Genomic DNA, 20,479 nt, shown 5'->3' with positions numbered 1-20,479 from the left:
CGGCTCCAGTGAAGCGGGCATTGTGGGTGAACAGAGTGGCAGCCAGGCTACACTGCAGACACCTAACCACCACGGAGGCCGTCATTCGTTTGAGGACATTCTCATTCCGGTTACATGGATGCGGATACCTTCCGTGGATAACAGCCTAGCTTATGCTTAAGACCCAATAACTTTGAAAAGATGAAGGTTGACCTTGCATTCCAACTTTTTGGAGATGAGGTTATTAAAGGACTTTTTTTGCAATGGCGGCATGTGGAGACTATATACACTCGGGTGCAACCAACAGAAGACTTCGTCACGCTAATCAATCGCCTGATACGAGTAATGACCTCCAGGATAACCAAGCGTGCACTTAAGCCGGGTAGCCCAGACATGCGTTTCTTGGAAGACTTTTTAGGATATCTGGACAAGTGGGAAGAACATGCCAGCATTGCCTTCCACTCGCATTGTCACCTTTGATTAAACATGCTGCCTTCGTTCTATTAAACCGAATCTGTGTTTCGTGACTTGTATTCTTTGAGTTTGAATTCCTCCAAACGCGAAAGCTCTCATGTGCGTTTACCGGGTTAGCGTGTGGCTCCCGTACCGATTGAGCTTTCAAGTTCGAGCAATCTGCACAAAGCAATTCGATATTAACATTAGCATGTTAAAACGTTATATCAATCCTAAGCTCCTGAAAAAGCTCTAAAACAAAGTATTAAACGTGAGCCAAAGCAACGCGCAGCTCCCTTTCCAACTCTCAGCAGCGCGGCGCAATGTGCGCGAGAAACCGGCTCGCACCCTCTCGCACCACAGCGCCGCTATGCGGCCGCCGGCGGCTTTCATTGCTCTCCGAGCCATCTCAGCCGGCGCGCTCGACACACTAGCCAGTATATTCTAGGCACTATAGCTAAACCACGGCCGGTCTCGAGACCAGCCGCGGCTACACCTAAGGATCCTCCCTTTTTTTTAAAGGTAGCGACGACTACTCGAGCGCCCTCTTGAGGGGTCCAGGGGAAGGCGCTAGCAGACGACGCGCTGAACTCTTTCGTGCATACTTCGTACTCATGAAGCCGCGCTCGGTGCACACATAAACCGGTTAATTCAACAGATTTGTGTCCTATACTGTTTAAGAAGCTTCAAAAGACAGGAATAATAACTTAAATATGCGTGTGCAGCATAAACGCAAAAAAAAAAAAAAAAAAAAACGCGGTCGTTAAACGAGCCAGCCTATTCTACTGAACCATTCCCATCAGTACAGCGGTTAGAAAACTTCATTATTATGCTTTGAAATTAGTAGCGAACTTGAACTAGAAACGATATTTCAGTAAACGTATTGGGCTCGTTTCCTTACTAAAAAATAAGTAGACTGCGAGTTTTATGCAACTTTTGGGAACGTCGTTGCGCACAGAGCTCTAATGTAATATGGGTGTCATTGCGTTTGTAACCTTTGGGTATACACAGTTTTAAACATTTTTTTGGCTCGAGTTTATTTCGTTTACACAGTATTCCAATAGATTTATTTTGGAGAAAAAGTCAGTTTCTCTGCAGCTGTACATTACCAACGCATGTATATCTTCCAACAAGTAAAAAAAAAAAAAATCGGGTATGATGCGATACAAAGCTCACGGATAATGTTTTCTCACTTTTATATTCTTAATTTGCTTCATATTGTTTTCCTTAGCCTGCCGGGCAATATTGTCACAAGCTTGGATGCCGCCTCTTGAAACTAGACGAACCCCTGTGCGCGTTCAGCGAAACTTCGATGCAATGCCACGAAACTCCTGCGTTAAAACAATGGCTCAATAGCATTTCACACACACACGGTTGATTTTACACTTTTTATGGTACAAATCTTTGTTTTTATTTTGTTTTTTTTTTTTTACTTTTATACACCGATATTTAGCGTAGGCAAATACTGACTTTTTATTTCGATCATTTTGACACATTTGCACCCTCCTGCTTTTCCAATGTTTTATTTTTGATTTATATCAATCAACTGATCAATGCGCGGTCTAAATTTTCATAACAAGCATTATCAAGCATTGCATTTTCATTCTGAGCATTTTGACACCATTGATTCCACGCGTTGTATTGCAGTCCTGATCTGTTCGGGGAAAGTAAGTGGGCGCGACACGGCAGTGACTTTTCACTAGGCATCCACAGTACAAGTAATAGCGACATAGTCATAGCGTTCTTGATATTTTGCTCATGCAATAGCATATGCCCAAACAAAGGCCATCCCGGGCAAGCGAACTTCTTTTTAAGCAGACAGAAATCATTTCTCATAGTCGGGTGTTTTCCGTGGCCATAAAAATCTTACGCCCGATCTCATGAGGCCATAGCTTCCTTCTGTTGCTATTATCGTCACCGCGAGGAATGGAAAATGACTTTTTCGCGTCTTCCGCATGGTTCCGGCAGACGAAAGCACGGCAGCTCGGTGCTGTCGCATGTCACGCGTGTGCTTCAAAATTTAAGTTCAGAGATTAACTCTTGCGTCCGCTTAAGCACTAAGTACTGCACATACATTCCTAAAAATGTAATAGAGGCATGTGAAGTACTTTTTGCTTAACTAATCGGCCAATATCTCGCTGGCAAGCGCAGATCGCCGTGCATTTCAGCGGTGCAGCGAGCACCGCTGGACCCTTTGGGCGGAGCTTGGCGGCGAAGAGGTCACGTGCAGCCAACCGGCCTATCGGAGGGAGCGGCGGCTGGATCAAGACCTGTCGCTACCTTTAAAAAATTCAGGTGACACCAGCCCTGCAGCGCCCTCGTTGTTTGATGAGATGGCGGCTGCAGGGTCATCGACATGAGCGCGCCTGGTGCTTGCCTCACTTGCCTGGTGCAGCAACGGTCGCGTTCCGTGGTTGTGGTCGTGCGTGTGTCGCGTGACTGCTGGCGCGGTGATGAAGTTGACGGTGACGACGCTGTCGGGTGAGCTATACATGCTCGACGTGGGCGCCGAGATGGAGCTCGAGGGGCTCAAGGCGCTGTGCGAGTTCGAGTCCGGCGTGCCGGCGCGGGAGATGGTGCTCATGCACGAAGGTCGGCCCCTGCTGGACGATAAGCGCACGTTGCGAGCGCACTCCATCAAGGAAGGCGACGTCCTACTCATCCAGCACCTGGTGCCGCCGACAGCCTCGACCAGCTCGGGTGAGCCAGCTTCCCGAGTGGTCTGGCCGCCTTACAACATTAGCGTGCCGGGCACCCGAGAAGCGTGAAAGCCCCTAAAAACTACGAGCACTGTGAGAAATGTAAAAACAGCAGCGTTTATATGGTGTAGGGCTGGGGCTTGCGTCATTATTGCTGATTCATGTTTGTTTACGTCTGTCGTTGTCTCGGCGTAACTCCGTGTCAAAACAATTCTCCCGTGTACTGTAAATCGTATGACTGCAGGGACTCTCCAATAGGCCCGAAAGTGTTGAATCTGTGTCCACTTGAAAATTGTGACTCGCCGGTGTTGTTGCCACACAGGCAGTAGGGAGAGCACAACGAATGTGTCGTACGCAGACCCCTAGTCGTGAATGATGCGTTCTGTTATTCCACAGTGCCCCCACAGTCTCTGCAGTCTCAGGGCTGACAAAATATATGCTGAAAAGGAGACATGTGCAGTACATATCAACATAAAGACAAATCAAAACAAGGAAATTACAAAACACGATCAAGAAAACTGATCTCTGCCTTCCAGAGCCACACCGACGTATCGCCGGCACACCTATCCTCGCACTGTGCTGCCAAATTCGTCTCCCCACCCCTTAAAGCCCACAAATGATCCCCTGCCTTTTCACTAGAAGTGCATAGTTGTGAATGCATATGACAAAGATTTAGCCAAACTATAACACTGTGCAGCCCTTCGTAGTGGATTTGAGGAGGAAGAGCAACAGTATACATGATGTACGGCATGCCACATCCAACTCTGCACAATAAGAGTGGTCAGTAGGGTTGTTGACCACTCTTATTGTGCAGAGTTGGATGTGGCATGCCGTACATCATGTATACTGTTGCTCTTCCTCCTCAAATCCACTACGAAGGGCTGCACAGTGTTATAGTTTGGCTAAATCTTTGTCATATGCATTCACAACTATGCACTTCTAGTGAAAAGGGAAATGCTCGATTCAAGATAGGAATGTTATAAAGAGGCTTGTGGGACAGTTGTAGACTTTTTCATGTCGTTACCTTGAGTTGTGCTTTCCCTGTTCTTGCCAACAGTAATGAACCAACTTGCTTGGCAGCATACTTTTCTCAATTGGGGCAGGCAACAAGATAATGGGAGACTTGTCCATTTACTTCCATTTACTCTCTCAGAATGCGGCAGAAAGGGAGCATTGGAACTATTTGAGAGGTGCAGGTCGACTACGCTGGGGGTGGGGAAGGAAGATTTTCTTCTGCATTTCACATTGACTAAAGATAAAGCACACAGGAAGACACACTCAAGAGAAGAAGACACAGGACACGCGCTCTCATCTGATTTATTTGCAGCAATAGCAGCAAATATATGCTGAAAAGGAGACATGTGCAGTACATATCAACATAAAGACAAATCAAAACAAGGAAATTACAAAACACGATCAAGAAAACTGATCTCTGCCTTCCAGAGCCACACCGACGTATCGCCGGCACACCTATCCTCGCACTGTGCTGCCAAATTCGTCTCCCCACCCCTTAAAGCCCACAAATGATCCCCTGCCCGATCATTAATACAACGCCCGCCTATGTAGGCCTTCCCACAGGTCAACGGTGTCTCATATACGACCCCCATGCAGCAGTTGACAAACCGCTTACCATGTTTCTTCTCACAACCGCTTGGTTTTCCAACACGCGAAATGTGTGAGCACAGCTCCGCCATCTTCTTCAGAGCGGAGAACGCCACCGGCACGCCATATCTGTTCACCACTTTCTTCACGTGGTGGGCAACCTTATGCATATACGGTACCACAACAGGTTTAGCCGTATTTCTCTCCAGAGCAATCATTTTCCCAAACATGGCTCGCTTGGTTTTCTGAAGCAGGGCTTCCGTCATTGACATAATGACCGAAGAACTTGCAATGCACCATCTAGCCCATCTTCAAGTTTTGTTAAACTACATTTCACATTGTGCCAAGTGCATTTTTAGGATGTTGCCTTCCCTCCCCAGATGCCACTGAACACAAGGATTGACTGCAGACCACAAAACCTCTGTCCCGGTCTGTAAGCAAACACAGGTCGTGTTGTAAAGAAGGGGCCACTTTGGGGGGCTGGGAATTTGTTTCTTCAGGACCGGTTCTCCACAACTGATCAGGCTGAACAATGGATGGATGGATGGAATATAGGAGCGTCCCCTTTGAAACGGGGTGGTAGCAGTAGCTATCATGCTCATTTTTCTCCATATATCTTAATTATTGATTTAGAATGGTTAACTAAACCATCATTCTATTTATTAATTTTGCTCCTACATTACTAACATTATGGCACTTCTCTGCTTTTAAGCCACCAATCTTCCAGCCGTTTTTTGCTAGTTTCCACCGCCGGTTTATTCACCCGGCCACTGTTATCTCTAAACCCCAGAGCTTCAGAAACAGTGATTGCGCCTGCATCAACTTCCGGATGGATACCATTGCATTCGAGTATAATATGGTCAATTGTTTCACTGGAGTTTCCACATACAGCACATGCGTCATCTCCATTGTTAAACTTCTTTTTGTTATACTAGGCAGAGCCCTCTGTTCTGGTTTTCTTACTTCATCATACGTTGTGCTCAATGTTTTAATATTTGTGGTTTTTCTCGGGAAGGAACAGCAGTTTACGTTAGGTAGTGAAGCACTGGAAGTAGTAGGCGAATATGTCTACTTGGGACAGGTAGTAACCGCAGATCCGGACCATGAACAGGAAATAACCAGAAGAATAAGATTGGGATGGAGCGCATTTGGCAAGCACTCTCAGATTATGACTAGCAGTTTACCGGTATCGCTCAAGAGGAAAGTATGCAACAGTTGCATCTTACCTGTACTCCCCTATGGTGCTGAAACGTGGAGGCTAACCAAGAGGGTTCTACTTAAGTTGAGGACAACGCAGAGGGCTATGGAATGAAGAATGGTAGGGGTAACATTAAGAGGTAGGAAGTGTGCATAGTGGATCAGAGAAATAACTCGTTACTGACATTCTAGTGGAAATCAAGAAGAAGAAATGGGCAGGACTTGTAGTACGAAGAGAGGATAACAGATGGTCGCTTAGGGTAACAAACTGGATTCCAAGGGAAGGAAAGCGTAGCAGGAGGTGACAGAAAGTTGGGTGGGCGGATGAGGTGAGTTAGGAGGGCGGATGAGTTTGCAGGGGTCAAGTGGATGCAGCTAGCACAGAACCGGGTTAATTGGAAAAATATGGGAGAGGCTTTCACCCTGCAGTGGGTATAGTCAGGCTGCTGATGATGATATTAAGCGTGTTAGAATGAATGGGCCACTTTTCACCGCTGTTGAAAACGAGGCCCTTGGCTGCAGTCCACAGGCCCACCTTAATCTAGCGCTGTGCCACCTGCTGTGTGGTCAAATTGTGGGTGCCTATTTATCACCATCTCAGCTGTTGCCATTGGGGAATGCCTCATTGCGAACCGCATTGATCAGGATTTGCTCTCAGGTGCAACTGTGTGGTTTCACCCCTTGGATGGCATCTGCTCAACCCAATTCATACTGGGGAACAGCGCAACAAAGGCGGGACGAAACAAGCGCTGTTTTCGTCCCGCCTTTGTTGCGCTGTTCCCCAGTATGAATGTATATCATCATCATCATCAGTCGGACTATACCCACTGCAGGACGAAGGCCTCTCCCATATTCTCCAATTAACCCAGTCTTGTGCAAGCTGCATCCACTTCTGCGAACTTCTTAACCTCATCCGCCCACCTAACTTTCTGCCGTCCTCTGCTACGCTTTCCTTCCCTTGGAATTCAGTTTGTTACCCTAAGCGACCATCGGTTATCCTCTCTTCGCACTACATGTCCTGCCCATGCCCATTTCTTCTTCTTGATTTCCACTAGAATGTCAGTGACTTGAGTTATTTCTCTGATCCACTCTGCACGCTTCCTCTCTCTTAACGTTACCCCTACCACTTTTGTTCAATAGCCCTCTGCATTTTCCTCAGCTTAAGTAGAACCCTCTTGGTTAGCCTCTACGTTTCAGCCCCATAGGTGAGTACAGGTAAAATGCAACTGTTGTATACTTTCCTCTTCACCAATACCGGTAAGCTGCTGGTCATTGAATGCATACCAACTCGCCCAGATTTCAGCTTTGCTCAACCCAACATTGTGATGGCTGAATTTTTGTGTGGTGCGAAACCTAACTTGCCACAATGGCGTCAACTGAAGGTTAGCTTCACGTGTTGTCTTGAACTCTCAAACCAATGACACTAAGTGTCCAGGATGGTAAGATGTGTTTACTATGTCATCACAGGACTGACATAGTGGAGGCTTAGTATACAACATGCTGGCAATGCTGAGCATGAAATCCTAATATATCTCAAACAAAAGATAAGATAAGCCAGCGTTGCCGTGCCAACAAAGGTGCTTGTTAAGACCTAGCACTGATTCATTTTTTAATATTTGAAATACTTAGGAGCTTCCAAATTGACTTCAAAGATTGAGGTATAATAGTTATTTTCGCCAAACTGTTGCATATTACCTCAGTGAAATCCTAGTACTTAGCTTTGGCATTCTGGGTGCAATGTAGCTCTGCCACACGCTGCTTGCAACAGTCAGATTCTCCTGGTGGTCGTACGTGCTGTGCTGCAGTGAGAGTCATTTCCGCTGGCTGTTAACGCAGGCTGCATTTCAAAGACCGTCCACTATCGTCTTTCGTGTCTGGTATGTGCAGATACTTTGACCTTCACTAGAAGGTTCAGTTGAGGTCAGGCTTGTGGTCTTGCATTCTAGACTCGAAACAGGAACCCATGGGCTACTTGAGTGATATTTCGGTGGGTATGCAAAAGTCCCTTTCTTCCTCGTAGAACAATTGAGGTGCATGCCTTGAGGAAAAGTGTGTTGCTGCTACCCAGGGACAGAGGTGAGCCATGGTGGGGCGGAGGAGGAGGAGCCCGCCTTCATCCGCGACATGATTCTTAAGAGCCCTGACCAGCTGGCCCTGCTCAAGCACAACAACCCCCAGCTGGCTGACGCCCTGCTCTCGGGTGACCTTGGTGAGGAGGAGGTGCCTTTCCCTTCATGATGCTCAAATACGATCTCATTAGGTCGCCATGATCCGTGCTGTTTAGGCCCCTTTAATGCCTTGGAGCCTGAATTTTTGTGTGGTAGCACTCGTAAATGTGACAGACATGTAAGCAAGCCTGACAGGAGCTCAAGAGGAGGATTGTTGGGCAGTGTTGGTAGAGCACTACATCTGCTCTGTTCCTTTCAAGAGTAGGCTCACCTGTCTAGTTGCATTTGTCTTGGCGACGCATGAGGAAGAATGGGTTGGAATGTGTTTTGCAAGCATTTCCAGGCCCTATTCTGGAGCCTAGCAAAAATTGCTCAAGAGAAAATTAATTCTACAGCTGTACAGAGTCGGTTGCACACTGCATAAGAGAGTTGCCAGTCCAGACTGTGACTAAGACGCCTAGCGATAGTGTCAGTGGGTCCGAAGTTGGTTGGAAGCATTTGTGGCCCACCAAAATCATAGCTGTGTGATTTCCAGGTTGCAAGAATTGAATCGCTGCAAGAGCACTGCTAACTGAGCTGTGGACGCTGCTTCTGCACCACTCATGGTGCACAATGCAATGATGTCGAGGACATACTTAGTACAGCCCCGTCCACTTCTAGCTGTACCAAGGTCCCTGCTTTCAAATCGTCATTGCGCCTGACCCGGCCGCGCAATAAAGTTAAGTGGCAGGCCATGTGAAGCAGCACGTCCGGCTCCCTCTGTGCTTGCATCGTTTTGCATCAATATGCGTCTGCGTGCGACGCAATATTGCTTTGAAAGCAGCGTCCATGTTATAGCCAAAAGTGGATGACCCTGTACATGCTTTGTCGTGTGCATTACCACTGAAACCTAGTGTGCTGGTTCAGTGGTACACACGGTGCAGGTTTGTCACACGTGATCAATCGATCTAGTAACCCAGTGGCTGTCACCGGGTCTCACACACCCAGAGTTTGTACTCTGCCGGTTTTCCTGCCTACATTTTGAGGCCATCTTAAGATTGAGAGCTGGAGTAAGGTCGCGGACTTTTGTAAATTTCCACAAGAGGTGCCTTTAGCCTGTATAAGTGTTTTAACTGATCCTGAAATGTGGGTGTTTGGGGACGTAATGATGAGCTGTGATGAACGTGATATCCTAACACAGATGAGAAAGGAAATGGATCTGAAATGGGGCAGGTTGGTGCAGTTCATCCCTTGAGTTACTTAGTATTGTCGTCATGTCCTTTACCTTGTTGGTTAATCATGGGTCTAATATTGCAGTGTAGGATTTTCTCTCCCGTGGCCAAGGGAGGTGGTCAGTGAATTTTTTTTTTTTTTGTGAGGAATGTGTATCTTCCAGTTTGAGAAATAAAGTGACAGCCAAGTAACCAACCTGATTATGACAAGGTTTTATTTTTAGAATCCAGGAATAACCCGCTGTTGTAAACCTGCTTGATGTTCAACAATGCTTAGCAGCAGCAATCGAAGGAATACCTAGGGCTAGGTCTTGTGCGGATAAATTTTGGCTGTGAGGTGACTGCCACCTCAGAGCGCAGAGCAGACTTGCTTTCTTTTAGCAAAGAGAATTGTCAGACCTCTGCTGTAATGGGGTGCGTCCTTGAAGTTCAGCTCTATTTGCAGCTCAACAGCAAAGGGCTGGAGAAAATTCCATGCTGGCTGTAGAATCTTGAACCCAGGTTTCAAAAATCTTTGCAAGATTGCTGAGGCAGTCGACAAAAACATTGCAAGGACAATGCAGTGGGCCCTAGTGCCTTGAGTTAGAAAGCTGGCTAGCTGATTTACTGTTATTTGGCACTGCCAAAGTTGTAACTTGACCTGAAATGCTCTCATTTTCATTATTTTCTTTCCCCCCCCAATTTTTTGCACTCAAGGTTCCTTGTGTTAGTAGTGAGGAGAACGAGGGATCGAAGCCACTTCTCATCCGACAGCTCAGCAAGTTGCTTATTTGTCTCCTTTTGTTGATTTACTCTCTTATTTCAAGGAGCACTTTGCTGGGCTACACAGTGGGCACAAGGGGCCTAATCCTTGGCACTCTGCTGCGCTGTGAGCACAGTCCAGTGGTTTATTGGGCAGAAATGCGGAACAGGTCAACTTAAGCCACGTAAATAGCCCTATGAGGTCTATGCGGAGGTAAGAACTAAGCAAGGACCACCGACGTGAAACAGAGCCGCCAGGCCTACTCACATTGTGCCCTGAGCATCATCTTTAGTGGCCCATCTCACCTTTGGAATGTGGTTGGTACAAAATGAACAAAATGGCATTGTTACCTCGAGATGTGCAAAACAGTTATACATACCCTCTTGCATCTTGCATGGCTTTTATTTCCACATCAGTGCCTTTAAGGCGAAAGCCTTTAATAAAGGCTCGTACTCGGGACCATTACTGTCCATCCAGCCACCATCATGTCGCATCTTAACTAGTAATAGTTATGACTAATGACTAACTAGCCACTTATCAGTACTTGCTAGTGACTGACTAGTCACTAACTAGTACTGACTAATGACTAACTAGTCACTAACTAGTACGAATTAGTCACGACTAACCAGTAATTGGTAATGACAGAGATGACTGTGACATCCCAACTGATCATGACGCCACCAGACAATTCACGAAGCTGATCCCGCCGGGTGTTCGATCCAGGGGTCCGTGTGGCGCCTTTCATTTGGCGCTTCTTCGAACGCCTCACAACGCAGAATATAGAAGCAGACACAGTACAGCAGGCATCAGCGGCGTTTCAAATTGTTTTAGAGAAAAGAAAAGGCGCAGTATCTGTCAGAATTCTCCGGTGGAAAGAGGGAGTGAAAGAAGAAACAGAGAGAGAAAGGTGCCGTAGTGGAGGGCTACGGACCGCCACGATATAAAGGCTTTCGCCTCATTGCACTTGAATGGTTCGAAATGCCCCCTAGCATTTTCATACAAGATGAAAGTTATTGGCTCAAACTCACTGAGGAATATCAAATTACCATTCTAAAATTTCGCACCAAAGTATGGCTAGCTGCTAACTGCAAGCGAAAAGCTGTTGGGAGGTTGTCAGCTTTTGGAACAAGGTGAAATGTGAACGAAAAAAGCAAATTCTTCCGCTTAACGGACACCTTGTGTAAATCGCATGGCAGCAGCGAGGCTCCGCCCGAAATGGCTTGCCGGCGTGTGGCGCCTCTTTCTTCCTGAGCATTGCGCCGCTCCAACCGTTGCTCAGTTTTTGCTGACTTTGCCGGAGAGGTCCGAGACTGGCTATGAGAATGAGGAGATTGACCAGTTTTTCGAGCCGCTTGTTAAATGAAGTGACATTTTTATTGTGAATTTGTTTTTTTTCCAACCATCTGGTTCTCGACACTTTTTCAACTACTTGAGGGTCCGAAAAATTGGGCGGCGGCTGTAGAAATCAGTCAAAAGGTCTTGTTTCCAAACTGCACTCTTTTCGTACGAAAAATGATGCGCTCGCCACTCCAGTGTGGTTTGGAGACAATCGGCAGAAGAAAAAAAAAATGTAGACTCATGGATGAGGCTGTCTGGCTGACTCTGAAGACAACTGACACCCATCCCAAGATCCCGCTGGTTATTCTTTCCAGCAGTTTCATTCGGAATAATCAACTATGAAGGATAATATGTGTAATACGGGGAATAGACCCTAAAGGTGTCTATGCCAAATTCATAATTTAGCTGTTTTCCTTTGTACAGCAGTACCTCTTTGATGTTTTACAGAAAAATGGGTATATTCTGGACTAGGTGGTTTTGAAGAGTGTAACTACAAAATTAGGAACAAAGTTAATCCTGTTTCTTTAGTCGTGCACTGTTTTTTCTTTTTGGTTCAGTCTGAGAATGCGAGTTCCCAGGCTCACTCCGTTGGCCAAAAAAAGATATGTCTTGGCTTAAGTGGGTTCCTGCAAAACGAATACCTCATTAGGACTTGCCTGGGACTGCGGAGTCGGTAAAGTGTTTTCTCCAGTGAACTAGTAGATGCTACAAGTCCTGTGTGTGACACCTTACCTTGCACATCCTGCATGTGCTATTTAAATGTATGTCATTCGATGCCCCAGTGTGTTTCCCTTCCCTTGGCTGACAGTCGGGCGACCCTGGCACTTCACAGGAATCCTTTTAACATGCAAAGGGACAGAAACACAACCTGTGGCTACTACTCTTTTCATTCTTATACACAAATTGGCGCTGATATGTGTGGAGTTCCCTTGGTCTGACCATGCAGTGGGTGCCTTTTTTATTGTGGAAAACTGAACATGCTGCAACAAACTAAGCAAGCGGTGTTTTAGTTGTTGCCATAGTGGCATTAGGTGCTGCCTACCAGTCTTGGATAGTAGCTGTTCTCATTGGTGCTGTGCGTTGCAGAGCTGTTCACGCGGGTTCTCCGGGAGCAGCAGAAAGAGAAGTCTGACCGGGACCGTCAGCGCATCCGCATGATGAACGCTGACCCCTTTGATCCCGAGACACAGCGGCTCATTGCCGAAGAGATCAGGTGGGTGGTGGTGGCGGTGTAGAGAGTGCGGTGTGGACCACTGCTGTCGTGGTGGTGCAGGCAGCAGAACATTGACTCCAACATGGAGGCGGCCATGGAGTACCACCCGGAGAGCTTCGGCCAGGTGGTGATGCTGTACATCAATTGCCGCGTTAACGGCCACCCCGTCAAGGCGTTCATTGACTCGGGGGCGCAGACGACCATCATGAGCCAGGCGTGTGCCGAGCGCTGTGCCATCATGCGTCTGGTAGACCCCCGCTGGGCAGGGGTGGCCAAGGGGGTGGGCACCCAGCGCATCATCGGTCGCATTCACCTGGTGCAGATTGAGATCGAGGGCGTCTTTCTCACCTCCTCTTTCTCGGTGCTGGAGGAGCAGCCCATGGACATGCTGCTGGGACTGGACATGCTCAAGAGGCACCAGGTAATATTTTTTGGTGGGTTTCATAGTTAGCCGATTAGATTACTTAAGTTGAGGACAACGCAGAGGGCTATGGAACGAAAAATGGTAGGGATAACGTTAAGAGATAGGAAGCATGCAGAGTGGGTCAGAGAAATAACTCAAGTCACTGACATTCTAGCGGAAATCAAGAAGAAGAAATGGGCATGGGCAGGACATGTAGTGCAAAGAGAGGATAACTGATGGTCGCTTAGGGTAACAAACTGGATTCCAAGGGAAGGAAAGCGTAGCAGGGGGCGCCAGAAAGTTAGGTGGGCGGATGAGGTTAAGAAGTTCGCACTGCTAAAGTGGATGCAGCTCGCACAGAACCAGGTTATTTGGAGGAATATGGGAGAGGCCTTCACCCTGCAGTGGGTATAGACAGGCTGATGATGATGATGAGTTAGGTGATTTGTTGAATTCAATTCTCTGGCTTCCCCACCAGAGGTAGCAGATCTCACGAGTCAGCTTGACAGAGTTGCATGGTGTCCACTGAGACTGGCAACAAGTTTTCTTTCAGCATTACCTTCACAGACCAGCTGCATGAAGGTTGCAGTGCATTTGGTCATGAGTCACTTGTCACAAGTACTGCATTCTTTTCATGCATGTTTTTTTTTTTTCATAGACACATGCAGAAACAAAGAAGACAGGATAAATGCTACATCATCACCATCATCATCAGCAGCAGCAGCAGCCGCACTATACCCACTGCAGGGCAAAGGCCTCTCCCATATTCCTCCAATTAACCCGGTCCTGTGTTAGCTGCATCCACATGACCCCTGCGAACTTCTTAACTCATCCACCCACCTAACTTTCTGCCGCCTCCCGCTACGCTTACCTTCCCTTGGAATCCAACTTGTTTGAGAAAGGATAACAGCAGCTGTAAGTAACAGGTCTGTGAATGTCGCTACTCAGACGAAAAGGTAAATGAAAAACAAATTAGGCATTTCTGAGTGGAGTTGAACCTAGTTGAATAGCAAACAGCAGTTTGTCCTTGCCAGAGGTGAACCACTTCTGTTTTTATGTCATTTGCTTTGGTCTTGGCTTGGCTTTGTCTCGCTTTCTGGGCACAATGGCCTGTTTATGTCAGCAGCACTAGCTGAGCCATAGAGTTTCTTACTCTTACCTAGAGGGAAAGCTGTGTCGCCATCTATGGGAGTTTACATGGAGTTTCCTGACGACCAGTTCAGCCCACATGGGCACTTAAAGCATCATGGGCCGGAGAACTACCGAGTGCAGAACTACAACTTTTGGCCAAAACTAATGAAAATATAAACATAGTTCTACCGTAAACAATGTCCTAACATTCATATTGTGACTATAAATTGCCCTAACATTCATATTGTGACTATAAATTGCAAACACAGAGCGGAACAGGATGTCAGTGTAAAATTTATCCGATATAAGTGATGGCTTTTTCTCCAATATTTCGCACTTAATAGGCACACTTTGAGAAGAAAAAACGTTTTGGAAATATTAATGGTTTCCCAATCAATTTAGGAAGTTTGTTAGTGGCATTTCGGAAAACAGAAACCTTTTATTGGTGACGTCTGCTTTTGTGGCTTCGCTACTATGGCTTTTGCGGTCTATGTACTCACCTTGAGATGATGATGATAATGAAAAAGAGGCATCATAGTAACGCTACTCCTTGCAGCCGAGAAAAGCAAACTGCCCCGCGCCAAGTAGGACAACAGCCCATGATTCTTAGTGCGCCCATGGTGGCTGAAGTGCAGCGCCCTCAGCTTTCCCTTCAGTTAAGAGAGTAAGCAACTCTATGCGCTGAGCGTTTTCTTTGCCTTTACCAGATAGATTTGTTGCTCACACTGAAATGCAGCGTAATATTTTTCAGACTAGTTTGACATAACACCTGCAGTGATTCTTGATAGGAAGCTCCACTAGTTGGAGAGCCCAACGCGCATTCCGAGTGTGCTCGCGTGTGCAGTTGCGTTCTTTGCATTCTCACTGCAGATGTTTCTTTTAGTCATTTCATAGCTGACTGATCTGCTCTTTGTTTGCTGAAGTTATAATTAACAATTTTGGCACAGGTGTGTCTTTTGTTTTCATTGTAGCCACAGCTGAACCTGGCGATGGATGGTGCCGCATCTAATGAGTGCCAAACTTCGTCCTGTATTGCCAATTGTCTTCTACATTCAATGTCTGTTAAGGGGAACATGGCTCTTTTCCCATTTTTGACCAAATTTGATAAAATCTGGTATTCTGATTCAGTTTATTGCACTGATTTCAAATATGTAGCTATTTTTTCAACCGGCCAAATAGTTTAAGAGATAATGAGTTCATAATTTGCAGAAACAATTAAAAAATAACCGCATTATAAAAAGTTAACACGGACGCATTGCTAGATACTAGTAAGCATAACGAATACAATGTTAGGAGCACTTTTTTGATATAACAAATTTTAGCGACGTTACAGCATTTCAAAGTTTTCAATTTTGCTCTAAATCAGAAAGGAGGGCACCCACATTTGGAACAGTGAACTTTGAACTGCTATAACTTTGCTAATATTTGTTTTATCAGAAAAGTGCTCCTAACATTGTATTCGTTATGCTTTCTAGTACCTAGCAAAGTGCCCATGTGAATTTTTTATAATACGGTTATTTTTTCATTGTTTCTGCCAATTATGAACAATTAATTTCATTCATATTTTGAACTAATTGATCAATTGGAAAAATAGTTATATACTTGAAATCAGCGCAACAAACTGAATTAGAATACCAGATTTTATCAAATTTGGACAAAATTTGGGAAAAATAGTTTTAAGCCCCCCCCCCCCCCCTCCCCCCCCTTAGCACTCTAGACACCAAATTTTTTTGGCGTTTTTCTTTTTGTTAATGATGCGTAAGACATTATCGTATATAGATAACTACGCGGTTTTTGCCTTCGACCACTACGTAATTTTTAATTGAATTTTCTTTTCTCGCCAGTTTCGGTTTCAGCAGCCTCAAGTCTAGGTCAAGCGCGGCATGAATAAACAGCGATATAATTGCTTACTCTTCACCTTTTGTGATTCGTGTCCTTGAGGCAGGCTGGTTTTAGTGTTCTGGTGAATTAAAAAAACACAGTAACGATTATACCACTGTTTTATTCACCCCTCTTGTGACCTAGACTTGACTTTGACGTTACAGCCATCACTCAACTGTTCCAACTGAAACTGGTCAGAGAAGAAATTCGATTCTAATTATTCAGCGGCCGTAGGTAAATATTGCTACGGGGATGTACTTAATGTGATGGCACTGCGATGGGCTGAACTCGACGCTAAGACTTCGGTAGCCGTACAGAATCCACTCTCTCAGCGTCGTCCTCTTCCTCAACGCTTCGTCGTGCCCGCATTCCTCGATCGTCGTCTTTGTCAGTGAGCACATCACTTTGGTCCCGCGTTTCCCGGTAACACTACCCCCCTCGGCAAAAGGCAACGTCCTGGTGCGTATTAGGCGTGCGGTGTGGAAGGGGAGTAATATGGCTTGAGGCGGGCGACATATACGATTTCGGAAGTGGGTGTAGCAGTCGGTGACTTTGGGTGGAGCGGTGCAATCTCATAGGTCACGTCGGTCACTGGGCATAGTACGCGGTAAGCACCCGTGTAGTGGGGCAGAAGTTTTTGACACAACCTTGCACGACGGCACGGAAGCCAGAGCAAAACCAGAGATCCGGGAGGATAGTGCACATCGCGGTGGTGAGCGTCGTAGCGGCGTTTTTGAGCTTCTTGAGAGACGGTGAGATTGTGACGAGCAATCTGGCAAGCAGCGTCGGCTCGGGCGATGGTATCGCGGGCATATGTTGTGAGTGGGCCAGCGGCGGGAAGCAAAGTGTCGAAGGGCAGTAAGGGGTCTCTTCCAAAGAGAAGATAGAATGGAGAGTACCCAGCAGTGTCATGACGCGAAGAGTTATATGCAAAGGTGACAAATGGCAGACTAATATCCCAGTCGCGATGACTGTCGGATACGTACATTGCGAGCATGTCGGTGAGTGTGCGGTTAATACGCTCCGTAAGGCCGTTCGTCTGAGGGTGGTACGCAGTGGTGAACTTGTGCCGAACGGAGCAAGAACGAAGTATTTCCTCAACAACTCGGGAAAGGAAGCAGCGGCCACGGTCGGTAAGTAGTTGACGGGGAGCACCATGGTGAAATATGACTTCGTACAAAAGGAAGTCAGCAACGTCTGTGGCGCAGCTGGTTGGAATGGCGCGAGTGATCACATACCGCGTGGCATAATCGGTGGCCACCGCGATTCATTTGTTTCCTGACAAGGACTCGGGGAAGGGCCCTAGGAGGTCAAGGCCAACACGAGAAAATGGCTCAGTCGGGATAGCAATCGGCTGCAGGTGTCCAGGTGGTAGCACAGGGGGCTTCTTCCGGCGTTGACAGAGGTCGTAAGCGGCTACATAATGTTGGACAGAGCAGTAGAGTCCAGGCCAGAAGAAACGCCGGCGCACGCGGTCGTATGTGCGTGAGAGGCCAAGATGACCAGCTGTAGGGGCGCCATGCATTTGTTCTAGAACGGCAGAGCGTAGGTGTTGGTCGCATGTTGCGGCGGTATAGCGTATTCCCATGAAGGAAGAACAGGGCGAGGGAAGAGTCACGGCTGTGTGTGCGGAGGCGGTCGATAAGAGAACTGAGGGTTGGGTCCAAGCGCTGTTCGTCGGCTATGTGGGAAAAGTCCGATATAGAGAAGACACAGGGGTCCGACTCGTGGTCAATAGAGGAAGGGGGATCGACGGGATAACGGGACAGACAGTCTGCATCCTGGTGGAGCCGACTGGATTTGTATACAACGGAAAAGGTATACTCCTGCAAGCGCAGTGCCCAGCGGCTGAGGCGGCCAGCAGGATCCTTGAGGGAAGAGAGCCAACATAAGGCGTGGTGATCGGTAATTACGGTGAATGGTCGGCCAAACAAGTAGGGTCTGAATTTTCCAACGACCCAGACGAGAGCCAGGCACTCCCGTTCCGTAATAGAATAGTTCTGTTCCGCTGATGACAGGAGACGACTGGCGTAGGCAATCACGCAGTGTTGGCCGCGTTGTCGCTGTGCAAGAATGGCACCAATCCCATGGCCACTGGCGTCGGTGCGAAGTTCCGTCGGGGCAGACGGGTTTAAATGAGCCAACACAGGAGGATTGGTGTGAACAGCGATGAGGGTGGAGAATGCGTTAGCCTGCTCTGATCCCCATGAGAAAGGAACGCCTTTCTTCAGGAGATTGGTGAGAGGACGAGCAACAGCGGCAAAGTTTGGGATGAACCGGCGAAAATAAGAGCACAGTCCTATAAAGCTGCGGACATCACGGGGTGAACGGGGAGATGGAAAAGCACTGATAGCGCGAACTTTGTCGGGATCGGGTTGTACGCCGGTGGCATTCACCAAATGGCCAAGCACTTTAAGTTCGCGGCGACCAAAACTGCACTTCTTTGAGTTCAGTTGAAGTCCGGCACGGCGGAAAAGTGCGAAGATGGAAGAAAGGCGACGAAGATGGCTTTCGAACGAGGGCGGGAAGACAATCACGTCATCCAAGTAACATAGACAAGTCGTCCATTTGAAGCCGCAGAGTAAGGAGTCCATCATTCGTTCAAACGTAGCAGGAGCGTTGCAAAGTCCAAAAGGCATAACCTTAAATTGGTAAAGACCATCGGGTGTGACAAAAGCTGTCTTCTCGCGGTCTTGTTCGTCAACAGAAATCTGCCAGTAGCCGCTACGAAGGTCGATAGAGGAAAAGTAGCGGGCTCCATGTAAACAGTCCAAGGCATCGTCTATTCGCGGCAGCGGGTAAACATCTTTCCTTGTAATCTTGTTCAGATGTCGATAGTCGACGCAAAAGCGCCAACTGTTGTCTTTTTTTCTAACGAGCACGACAGGAGATGCGCAGGGGCTGTTCGAAGGTTCGATGATATCGTTGGCCAACATCTTGTCGACCTCCTGCTGAATGACTTGGCGCTCAGAAATAGACACACGATAAGGCCTCCGATGTACAGGTTTTGCATCGCCGGTGTCAATGCGGTGAGTCACAACTGATGTTTGGCCCAGAGAACCGGCAGCAAAGTCAAAAATGTCGGAGAAGGATAACAAAAGGTTGTGCAGGTCCTGAGCGTGTTCGGGGCTGAGGTCAGAGGCACTCATTGCGGAAATAGGGTCGGTAATTGTGGTGGAGAGTACGGGTGTTGGAAGGACGCTTGAATGTGGGCCAGGAGTGAGTGCACAAATGGTGCAGTCTGTGAGAGGGGACAAGATAGCAAGGGATATTCCTTCGGGGAGAACTTGGGGTGACAGACTGAAGGTCAGGATAGGAAGGTAGGTGCTCTTCTGTGTAACGCGTACGATGAGATGAGGAAGAACAACGTTGCGGTCAAGAAAGACCTCGGTGATGGGGCAAGCAACATAGTCACCGTCAGGCACAATATCATGAGGTGATTCATGTACAGCAATGTTTTACCCGTCATTACAGAAGATAAAACACACTCAAAAATGAAGTGTCTGTACTCCTTTAAAAAAAGAGGTCCAGTTAATCAAAGTCATAGGGCGGACAGCCATTTAGGTGAATGGTCTCTTATACCTGATTATCCGTTACATCCATGTCTCTTACAACGGGGTTCAGCTGTAGTAAAAACTCGGATAAACTGGAACTGAAGTCTCAGTCCACCTTCCATTCACCCCTTTATAATAAAGACATTTTTGATAAAAATCTGTTTAAGTAAAGTGCGTCTGTCCCTGCCGCGCCGTTCACTTCAACTATGTCTGATCAACTCGCCCAAGCGTTCACGCTTCTTGACCATATTTCTATCACCTGGTTGATCGATAGTAGAGTATCCCTTTCAAAAAACCTGCCATATCTTTTGCTTGGCTGAAGTCTAGGGTTGTCATGGTTCTGTTAGCGATTACCTTAGTTAATAGCTTATATGTAACAGATAGTAAGCTGATTGGTCTGTAATTTTTCAAGTCCTTAGCGTCCCCTTTCTTATGAATGAGGATAATATTTGCGTTTTTTCATGGTCCCGGTATCGTCGATGACTCCAGGCATTGCGTATACAGTCGAACCCGGTTATATCGAACCCGGATATATCAAATTTTGGTTATATCGAACTCACGAAATATCCCCTTGAAAATCCCATGTAAAAGTATAGGAAAGCTGCGTCATATATCGAACTCAATTTCACCGGTCTTTCGATATATCGAACTCCGCGCCACGCACTGGAAAGTGTGCCTTCCCCAAAGATGATCGCATCACCCTTGGCCGTTTGCTGCGTGACGTTTTCAAGCCACGCGCGGAAAGAATGAGAGGGGACAGTTCGGCGACAGCAGGTCTGGGCAGCGCCGCACCCATTCCCCAAAGGCGCGCGCATCTACAGTTGTCGTTTCCCACGCGCCAACACATGACGTTTGCAAGCCATGTGCGTGGGTGTGCCCATTCTTTTGCTGAGCTATCTCTCTCCTTC

At 47.1% G+C, this 20,479-nt stretch overlaps 1 protein-coding gene across 3 annotated transcripts in view; it reads left to right on the top strand.

The window, feature by feature from the left end:
- Positions 1–2,752: 2,752 nt before the first annotated feature.
- Positions 2,753–20,479, top strand: part of rngo (DNA damage inducible 1 homolog rngo) — a 65,599-nt gene continuing 47,872 nt past the window's right edge. The window contains exons 1-4 of one of the 3 annotated variants that reach the window (XM_084597330.1): positions 2,753–3,132; positions 7,999–8,139; positions 12,476–12,602; positions 12,663–13,023. In XM_084597330.1, coding sequence (XP_084453456.1) covers positions 2,886–3,132; positions 7,999–8,139; positions 12,476–12,602; positions 12,663–13,023 — 876 coding nt within the window. In that variant the 5' untranslated portion in view covers positions 2,753–2,885. The remainder of the gene's footprint in view (positions 3,133–7,998; positions 8,140–12,475; positions 12,603–12,662; positions 13,024–20,479) is intronic. The other 2 variants (XM_084597329.1, XM_084597328.1) reach the window with 2 other exon arrangements.

Source organism: Amblyomma maculatum, chromosome 3 (genome assembly GCF_055883805.1).
Source record: "Amblyomma maculatum isolate TAMU_Amacu chromosome 3, ASM5588380v1, whole genome shotgun sequence".
NCBI lineage: Eukaryota > Metazoa > Arthropoda > Arachnida > Ixodida > Ixodidae > Amblyomma > Amblyomma maculatum.
The sequence above is the reverse complement of the archived record's forward strand: the minus strand, read 5'-3'. Positions and strand labels throughout refer to the sequence as shown.